Below are 10,514 nucleotides of genomic sequence, written 5' to 3'. Positions count from 1 at the left end.
ATACACACATATACACAGTATATGTATATATATATAATTATTTTTTTCTTTAATATATACATAATAAAATAATATTTTTACTTTAACTGTATATTTAGTCATCTGCCTGGTGTTCAGCTTTAACTACTGGGGAATCCACAATCTTTGGCTCATTGTGTAACTGCAGTGTCTACTTTAGCTCATACTTGGGGATCTGCCATACCCCCAACCAGCTATCCAATTAGAGAAATGTTATTGGCAACTGATTTGCTGTCATTGAATTGAAGGATGGTGGAGCTGGGACTTGAAGTCAGCTGACACCGCAACTGCACTATGTGCCAAAAATTAGAAGTTCCCCTTCTGCATAGATGAGCATTGCGACCCAGACACTGCCTATCAGCTTGCAGTTGTGTCCTCCTTTTAGCATGAAATTACTGATAATATAAAATCCCGCACTTATTTTTTTAGCCAAATGTGAAAACTGTCCACTGTCTCACTAGGTGTGAAGGTATTGTAAAATGTTGATGCATTTTTGTAACTCTTTGATACAGAACGTAACTTGTGCTTTAAGCATACAGCTCCTTAAATGATCCTTACACCCAAAATGTATATTTTATTTGATATATTAATTACAGGTGGATCTACTGCTGTGTACTACACTCTAGAGAGCTCCACAACTCAATCACCAGATTAGCTCAGTTATCATGTCCTTTATGTTGTCTAACACTTCCCGTTGCATTTTTCCTTTGATATCTCATTATGGACAATACACCAGGAGGAGTGAAACTCCATGGCAGTAGGGGGAGAACGGCAACTCCAGCACTGAGTTATAGCCACGGGATCCGACAGGAAGGGATGGTTTTGTCCTGTTGCTCTGCCTAGTCTTAGTTGAGTGGAATCTTTATTTGGTTTTAATATTAGAATTTTGATGTTATGGGTATTGGGATTGATAGAATAAGACAGCAATGTGTCCATCTGAATTGTCTAAATATTATAACTTCAATGCAGATTCAGAACACACTTTTGGGAAGTAAATTTAGATTTTATTTGAAGGGTCAACCCACCCAAAACTATTATTTTCATCTTTACTACATGCTGGAGGGTTAACCAACCTAACCTTCTTTATATCTCTCAGAGACTCTGCCAGTCCGATATCTGGATTTGGGATTTGCAAAGACGTATAACAGCCCACCACAATCCCCCTCATGTGACATTTCAGATTGTGGCGGGACTGACCCTCTAAGCGTACAAACCGAACATCTCCTTACCAGCGTGAAAGGCGTGTTCAACAGTGTAATCATAATATCCGCCACGGCCAGGTTGACGATGAACAAACTAGTTGCCGAGTGCATCCTTTTGTTTTTGATGACCACGTGGCACACCAAGACATTCCCGAAGAGTGAAAAGACGATGATGAAAGAATACGCCACGATTAGAAGCGCCTTCACCATGGGGTTTTGGGATTCCACCCCGTAGCGCCTGTTCTCGATGAAGTTCTGCCACTCGGCCAGGCTGTAGTTATTCCAGCTGAACAAGGAGCTGTTGGAGAGCTGGATGGACGCCTTTAGACTGCCGTTGAAGTTTAAACTTTCTGATGGCTTCGGCGTTCTGGATAAGCCCAGAAGAATTAGCCATAGGAGATGGGAAACCATGTCTGACCAGCTGTGTCCCTTAATGAAAAGCATGGAAAAGGCATGGGATAATTAAGTGGCTATTCCAGACAAGGAAGAAGAAGCAGCAAAACTGTGCAGGCTCACTGTGGCGTGGATGTTCATAACTGAATGAAGGATGACTACAGCATCACTGTCAATCACAGCAGCAACAGATGTCCCCAATGCTCAGTGCAGGCTCTCGCCCCCAGCATCTGTCTCCTTGCTGGTCCTCGCTCACAGCACACTTATATTACATACAAGCACACACAGATCTCAGGCAGCTGGATATCCAGCCCTCCGTTTATTGGGCTGCAGCCTATTTGCCATTGTGACGTATCAGAATCCCCCCTACTTTATCTGATTAAAGACCTGCCCTCTGCCACTTGGAGATCTCTAAATGCAAAGAACGTTAAGGAAAATGAAAGAGCCTCGCACACCAGTCCACAGAATTCCCTAATGTCTCTGCTAGCATACTGTCATCACAGAACAAAAGGCTTAGGATTGTATTGGTATGGATCATTTGTCTTGCACTCATCGGAATTCGGCAGCAAGGGCTGGTATAGTTATGTTGCTCTGACTGGTCTTAGCTGAGTGGAATCTTTCTCTGGTTTAATATTAGGATTTACATTTTATCGGGATTGGGTTTGATAGGTAAGACAGCTCAAAACTGTTTAGAATCTAACAGGGCTATTCACAAAAGGGTGATGAGTTTGGAGACGGCAGGAGAAGTGAACAATCTAGGACAACATAGCTGAACTGGAAACATTCTCCAATTCAGCTCACTCTCCAGCTCAGCTATGTTGTTCTAGATTGTTCACTTCTCCTGCCGTCTCCAAACTCATCACCATGAGTGAATAACCCTAATGGTTTTATAACTGCAATTCAAAACACTCTTCTGGATCTAGATTTTATTGAAAGTGTCAACCCACCCATACCTGATATTTCCATATTTACTGCATGCTGGAAGGTTAAAGTGACACTAAACTCAGGAGTTAAATCTTAAAAATACATTCAAGTACCTTAAATATTAACAACAATATATATTATTTGTGTATCACTCGGCTGTAGATCCTCAAATCATCTCAGAATTGGTGCTGACACTGTCCTTCCTTCTGGAGGATGACTACTTTCGTTCCCCATGGTCCCTGTGTGTGTTGTAAAGTAGCCACCGCTCCAAGCTCACTCCCGTGATGGACTGCAATCTCAATACAAATTAGTAAACTCAACGTGAGATTGTAGTCCATCACGGGAGCGAGCGGGCAGTGTCAGCATGAATTCAGAGGAGATTTCAGGATCTACAGCCCAGAGCTACATTTTTATTAATGGGTTTTTTTAATACATTTTTACGATTTAACTCCTGAGTTTAGTGTTTAACTTGAACAGCGTCTGATACGCCTACGTGCAAAAACGATGAATGTACTACATGTTACATATCACCTGCGAATGTTGGCATTTAAAGCGTTGCCTATAGGACATTTTGGGTATTGTAGTTTTTTGCAATTTCACAGGCATTTGCAATTATAAGGCTTGACATGTTTGGTGTCTATTTACCCAACGTGATCTGTTGGTCAGATATCTGGACTTGGGGTTCAAATAAGTCAGTAAGGTGAGCATCTTGACTTTGGACGCCTTTAGACTGCCGTTGAAGTTTAAACTTTCTGATGGCTTCGGCGTTCTGGATAAGCCCAGAAGAATTAGCCATAGGAGATGGGAAACCATGTCTGACCAGCTGTGTCCCTTAATGAAAAGCATGGAAAAGGCATGGGATAATTAAGTGGCTATTCCAGACAAGGAAGAAGAAGCAGCAAAACTGTGCAGGCTCACTGTGGCGTGGATGTTCATAACTGAATGAAGGATGACTACAGCATCACTGTCAATCACAGCAGCAACAGATGTCCCCAATGCTCAGTGCAGGCTCTCGCCCCCAGCATCTGTCTCCTTGCTGGTCCTCGCTCACAGCACACTTATATTACATACAAGCACACACAGATCTCAGGCAGCTGGATATCCAGCCCTCCGTTTATTGGGCTGCAGCCTATTTGCCATTGTGACGTATCAGAATCCCCCCTACTTTATCTGATTAAAGACCTGCCCTCTGCCACTTGGAGATCTCTAAATGCAAAGAACGTTAAGGAAAATGAAAGAGCCTCGCACACCAGTCCACAGAATTCCCTAATGTCTCTGCTAGCATACTGTCATCACAGAACAAAAGGCTTAGGATTGTATTGGTATGGATCATTTGTCTTGCACTCATCGGAATTCGGCAGCAAGGGCTGGTATAGTTATGTTGCTCTGACTGGTCTTAGCTGAGTGGAATCTTTCTCTGGTTTAATATTAGGATTTACATTTTATCGGGATTGGGTTTGATAGGTAAGACAGCTCAAAACTGTTTAGAATCTAACAGGGCTATTCACAAAAGGGTGATGAGTTTGGAGACGGCAGGAGAAGTGAACAATCTAGGACAACATAGCTGAACTGGAAACATTCTCCAATTCAGCTCACTCTCCAGCTCAGCTATGTTGTTCTAGATTGTTCACTTCTCCTGCCGTCTCCAAACTCATCACCATGAGTGAATAACCCTAATGGTTTTATAACTGCAATTCAAAACACTCTTCTGGATCTAGATTTTATTGAAAGTGTCAACCCACCCATACCTGATATTTCCATATTTACTGCATGCTGGAAGGTTAAAGTGACACTAAACTCAGGAGTTAAATCTTAAAAATACATTCAAGTACCTTAAATATTAACAACAATATATATTATTTGTGTATCACTCGGCTGTAGATCCTCAAATCATCTCAGAATTGGTGCTGACACTGTCCTTCCTTCTGGAGGATGACTACTTTCGTTCCCCATGGTCCCTGTGTGTGTTGTAAAGTAGCCACCGCTCCAAGCTCACTCCCGTGATGGACTGCAATCTCAATACAAATTAGTAAACTCAACGTGAGATTGTAGTCCATCACGGGAGCGAGCGGGCAGTGTCAGCATGAATTCAGAGGAGATTTCAGGATCTACAGCCCAGAGCTACATTTTTATTAATGGGTTTTTTTAATACATTTTTACGATTTAACTCCTGAGTTTAGTGTTTAACTTGAACAGCGTCTGATACGCCTACGTGCAAAAACGATGAATGTACTACATGTTACATATCACCTGCGAATGTTGGCATTTAAAGCGTTGCCTATAGGACATTTTGGGTATTGTAGTTTTTTGCAATTTCACAGGCATTTGCAATTATAAGGCTTGACATGTTTGGTGTCTATTTACCCAACGTGATCTGTTGGTCAGATATCTGGACTTGGGGTTCAAATAAGTCAGTAAGGTGAGCATCTTGACTTTCTAAATATTATAACTCCAATGCAAATTTACATCACTCTTTTCAGAAGTAAATTTCAATTTTGAGGTCCCATCCTCTGGAACTCCCTAACCCAACCTGTCTGCCTATCTCATACTCTGTCCACCTTTAGGAGAAAACTCATCTCTTCAGGGAAGTCTATCCCACCTCTACCTAACCACGGAACTATCACCTTCTCAAGAATCTCATTCCCACACAGCTACCACCTTTTTTTATCACTTTCCCCTCCCTTTTAGATTGTAAGGGCATCCTAACCATCTTGTCTTAAATTGTACTGTAACTGTAATGTCTTCCCTATATTTTGAAGCACTGTGGCACTATATAAATCTTGTATAATAATAATAATATTTTGCTAATAGGGAAATTCCACCTTTTCCACAAATATAATAAATGCACACTTCTTCATAAAAGAAAAAACATGCATTTATTATTTATTTGTATTGGGAACAGAAACATATTGCAACCACAGGTGCAATGCTCTGCTTCCCCAGAGTCTTCCTCCTTTCCCTGTCATATACTCAGTACGGACATACAGTAACTAGGACGGGAGGAAGAATTAATGGACTACATGGTCAGTGCACTTGTATTGCAGTGGCTCATGGGACTTGTGCTATCTCCATTTAGAGATTCTGTCAAAGAATCTGTGAACGGATGAAGCGGCTGTGTGGGCGGAGGCAGGCACATCGGGCGTCATTTTTAAATAATGATAATAGTCTGTGGGGAAAATAATCCCCCATTTAAAGTAAGTGTGGAGTGGGCTTGGGTGTGTGAACAGAGCCGGCGCTACCACACAGGCAACAGAAATGGCGCTGGTGGGGGAGGGCGGAAAAACACCTCCTCACCCAGCTCCCTCTGCTGTCGGCTCTCTACGGCGCTTGCTGGTGCTCTTCCTGCACAGTCCCGGCCGGGAGATTAGCATATGAATAGGCCACTGTTATTTGCATATCAATAAGCTGTGACCCATTCATATGTAAATATCGCTGTACCTTCATATGCAAATCAACGCCCCCCCCCTTCCTGCTGAGGAAGAGAAAAAAACTGCCTGAAGACCGCAAGAACAAGGTAAGTTTAAGTATGTGTATGTTGTATACCTTTGTTACATTGGCGGTCAGTGTGAATACCTTTGTTACATTGGCGGTCATTATGAATACTTTCGTTACATTGGCGGTCATTATGAATACTTTCGTTACATTGGCGGTCAGTGTAAATACCTTTGTTACATTGGTGGTCATTGTGAATACTTTCGTTACATTAGCAGTCAGTGTGAATACCTTTGTGTTACATTGGCGGTCAGTGCGAATACTTTTGTTACATTGGCGGTCAGCGTGAATACCTTTGTTACATCGGCGGTCATTGTGAATACTTTTGTTACATTGGCGGTCATTGTGAATACCTTTGTTAAATTGGCAGTCATTGTGAATACTTTCGTTACATTGGCACTCATTGTGAATACCTTTGTTACATTGGCGGTCATTGTGAATACTTTTGTTACATTGGCGGTCATTGTGAATACCTTTGTTAAATTGGCAGTCATTGTGAATACTTTCGTTACATTGGCACTCATTGTGAATACCTTTGTTACATTGGCGGTCATTGTGAATACTTTTGTTACATTGGCGGTCATTGTGAATACTTTTGTTACATTGGCGGTCAGCGCAAATACTTTTGTTACATTGGCGGTCATTGTGAATACTTTCGTTACATTGGCCGTCAGTGTAAATACCTTTGTTACATTGGCGGTCATTGTGAATACTTTCGTTACATTAGCGGTTAGAGTGAGTACCTTTGTTACATTGGCGGTCATTATGAATACTTTCGTTACATTGGCGGTCATTGTGAATACTTTTGTTACATTGGCGGTCAGTGTGAATACCTTTGTTACATTGGCGGTCAGTGCGAATACTTTCGTTACATTGGCAGTCAGAGTGAATACCTTTGTTACATTGGCGGTCATTGTGAATACTTTCGTTACATTGGCGGTCAGTGTGAATACCTCCATTACATTGGTGGTCAGTAAGAAGGACGTTACATATTGGGCTTCAGAAGAGGATGGTCATTCTTTTCCCAAATTCTGGATATGTGTAGTGTGAGCTGTAACATGGACATCTCCGCTATGCTTTCTGGAATGGTACACTTTGGGGTGTCTTTGTATTGGGGTGCTCCACAGTAAACTATTTGGGGTGTCATTGCTTGTGGCTTCCCATATACAGCACTAGTTCTTCCTTTTTTGTAAAGGCCTCAGAGATAATTGGTGTGACCTGTAACATGGATATCACAGATCTCCTATTAGTTTTGGAGTGCTGCTTTATGGGATGTCTTTGCAGGGCTAGCGCTACCATAAGACTGCCTGAGGGTGCCGGGGGGGCTTGTTTGGTGTCGGGGAATGTGCCCCCCCCCCCCACCGCTGCCAGCTATCCCAGACTCCGCTGTCCTGGCACGCCGGGTCTGTCCACTTGGATCAGAGGGAGATCAGTGCACTCTCTGCTGCTGGTCTCCCTTCCGATCACTGCTGTACCTGGAAGCAATGTGTATTACATCACTTCCAGTTCCAGACTGTCATTTTCTCCAGCTGCTGCAGTCAGAGAAGAAGCTGGGGAAGCAGATTGCTGCTTCATCAGCTTATTTGGGGTCCCTAGGTGACGTTAGGGGTCTGACAGACCCCTCATGTCTCCATAAAGAGGGCTTTTCACATCTTATTTGCTATTACATAGGGAGCTTGTTAGCCCCCCTATGTGATAGCAATAAACTTAAAGTGACATTAAAGGATAATTGTTTTCCCTCCCCCCCAACGTTAATTAAAGCACTTACCTTAAATGAGGTTTCTTAATCCGATCTTCTTCTTTCCTGATGTTTTCATCTGTCCCTTCAGCGGTGCGTCGGCTCTGCAATCCAGCGCTGACTCCTCTCTGCTTGCTGGCACTTCCGATCCAGCGGTGTCTGCATGCGGGTGCACGCGTCCATAGACTTACCTTGCGTCTCCCGGCCGAGAATCCGAACTGCGCATGCGCCCGCCCCAAGATGCTTTGCGGCAGCCCGAAAAGTTTCGGATTCTCGGACGGGAGCGTGCAGCGAAAACATGGTAAGTTTAAAGCGCTAAAGCCTGATGAAGGGACCCTGTGCGGTCCCGAAAGCGCTTGTTTGTTTGGTCATGTGACAAAAAACTTCAATAAATGAAGCTTTTGCTATCTTAAAAGGATTGGTGTGCTGGTGACATTTCTACAATTGCTGACATTCGCGGCGCCATCCGCGGTCACTGCGAGCACCCCCCACTACAAGGGACATATCGGTAAGGAGTGCGACAAGGATAGTATTTATAATCTCATGGGCAAGGGGGACCTCTGATGTGAATGGGGGACTCTGATGTAAGAAAGGGACTCTGATGTGAAAGTGGGACTCTACTGTAAAATGGGACTCTGGTGTAAAAGGGGGACTCTGATGTGAATCGGGGACTCTGATGTGAATCAGGGACCTCATGGGCAAGGGGGACCTCTGATGTGAAAGGGGGACTCTGATGTAAAAAAGGGACTCTGATGTAAAAAAGTGACTCTGGTGTGAAAGGGGGACTCTGATGTGAAAGGGGGACTCTGAAGTGAAAGGGGGCCACTGATGTGAATGGGGGACTCTGATGTGGAAGAGGGACTCTACTGTAAAGGGGGACTCTACTGTGAAAGAGGACTCTTATGTGAAAGGGGGACACTGAAGTATAAGGGGACACTGATGAGAAAGGGGGACTCTGATGTGAATGGGGGACTCGGATGTAAAAGGGGAACTCTGATGTGAAAGGGGAACTCTAATGTGAAAGGGGAACACTGATGTGAAAGAGGGACTCTACTGTGAAAGGGGGACTCTGATGTGAATGGGGGACTCTGATGTGAAAGAGGGACTCTACTGTAAAGGGGGTCTCTACTGTGAAAGAGGACTCTTATGTGAAAGGGGGACACAGAAGTGAAAGGGGGACTCTGATGTGAAAGAGGGACTCTGCTGTAAAGGGGAACTCTACTGAGGAAGAGGACTCTTATGTGAAAGGGGGACACAGAAGTGAAAGGGAACACTGATGTGAAAGGAGGACTCTGATTTGAAAGGGGACTCTGATGTGAAAGGGCAATACTGATGTGAAAAAGGGCTCTACTGTAAAGGGGACTTTGCTGTGAAAGGGGACTCTGATGTGAAAGGGGGGCACTGAAGTTAAAGGGGATACTGATGTGAAAGGGGACTCTGATGTGAAAGGGGGGCACTGAAGTTAAAGGGGGACACTGATGTGAAAGGAGGACACTGATGTGAAAGGGGAACTCTACTGTGAAAGGAGGACTGTAATGTCAATTGGGAACTCTACTGTGAAAGAAGGACTCTTCTTTAAAGGAGGACTCTGATGTGAAAGGGGGCTTCTGATGATGAAAGAGGGACTTTAATTTAAAAGGGTCGGCTTGGATGTGAAAGGGGGGACTCTGATGTGAAAGGAAGCTTCTGTTGTGAAGGGGGTGGGGCTCTGATGTGAAAAAGGGAACTCTAATGTGAAGGGGAGACTCTGATGTGAAAGGGGGACTCGATAATAAAGGGGAGTCTGATGTTGAAGGGGGACTCTGATGTGAAAGGGAGAGTCTAATGTGAAAGGGGGACTGTGAAGTGAAAGGGGGACTGTGATGTGAAAGGGGGACTCTGATGTGAAAGGGGGACGCTGATGTGAAAGGGGGACGCTGATGTGAAAGGGGAACGCTGATGTGAAAGGGGGACTCTGATGTGAAAGGGGGACTCTGATGTGAAAGGGGGACTGTAATGTCAATTGGGAACTCTACTGTGAAAGAAGGACTCTTCTATAAAGGAGGACTCTGGTGTGAAAGGGGGACACTGATGTGAAAGGGGGCTTCTGATGATGAAAGAGGGACTTTAATTTGAAAGGGTAGACTCGGATGTGAAATGGGGACTCTGATGTGAAAGGACGCTTCTGTTGTGAGGGTGGGCTTTGATGTGAAAAGGGGTACTCTAACGTGAAAGGGAGACTCTGATGTGAAAGGGGGACTCTGATGTGAAAGGGAGACTCTGATGTGAAAGGGAGACTCTGATGTTGAAGGGATAGTCTAATGTGAAAGGGGGACTGTGATGTGAAAGGTGAACTCTGATGTGAAAGGGGGACTCTGATGTGAAAGGGGGTCTTCTGATGATAAAAGAGGGACTTTAATTTGAAAGGGTGGGCTCGGATGTGAAAGGGGAACACTGATGTGAAAGGGAGACTCTGATGTGAAAGGGAGACTCTGATGTGAAAGGGAGACTCTGATGTGAAAGGGAGACTCTGATGTGAAAGGGAGACTCTGATGTGAAAGGGGGACTCTAATGTGAAAGGGAGACTCTGATGTTAAAGGGGGAGTCTGATGTGATAGGGGGACTGTGATGTTAAAGGTGGACTCTGATGTGAAAAGGAGACTGTGATATGAACGGTGAACTCTCATGTGAAAGGGGGACTCTAATGTGAAAGAGAGGAACTTTGATGTGAAGGGGGAACTTTGATGTGAGAAGGGGGGGGGGGGGGC

The 10,514-nt window shown here is 44.1% G+C and overlaps 1 protein-coding gene across 3 annotated transcripts in view; it reads right to left on the bottom strand.

The window, feature by feature from the left end:
• The window catches only part of GPR83 (G protein-coupled receptor 83), a 52,990-nt gene extending 49,536 nt beyond the window's left edge, over positions 1-3,454 (bottom strand). For 2 of the 3 annotated variants that reach the window (XM_018556818.1, XM_018556820.1), the window contains exon 1: positions 1,248-1,735. In XM_018556818.1, the coding sequence (XP_018412320.1) occupies positions 1,248-1,664 (417 nt within the window). In that variant the 5' untranslated portion in view covers positions 1,665-1,735. Of the gene's footprint in view, positions 1-1,247; positions 1,736-3,260 lie in introns of those variants that run through there. The other variant, XM_018556819.1, reaches the window with a different exon arrangement.
• Positions 3,455-10,514: the final 7,060 nt, after the last annotated feature.

The sequence above is a fragment of the Nanorana parkeri genome, unplaced genomic scaffold (assembly GCF_000935625.1).
Source record: "Nanorana parkeri isolate BGI_ZX_2015 unplaced genomic scaffold, ASM93562v1 scaffold254, whole genome shotgun sequence".
Taxonomy (NCBI): Eukaryota; Metazoa; Chordata; class Amphibia; order Anura; family Dicroglossidae; genus Nanorana; species Nanorana parkeri.
The sequence above is the reverse complement of the archived record's forward strand: the minus strand, read 5'-3'. Positions and strand labels throughout refer to the sequence as shown.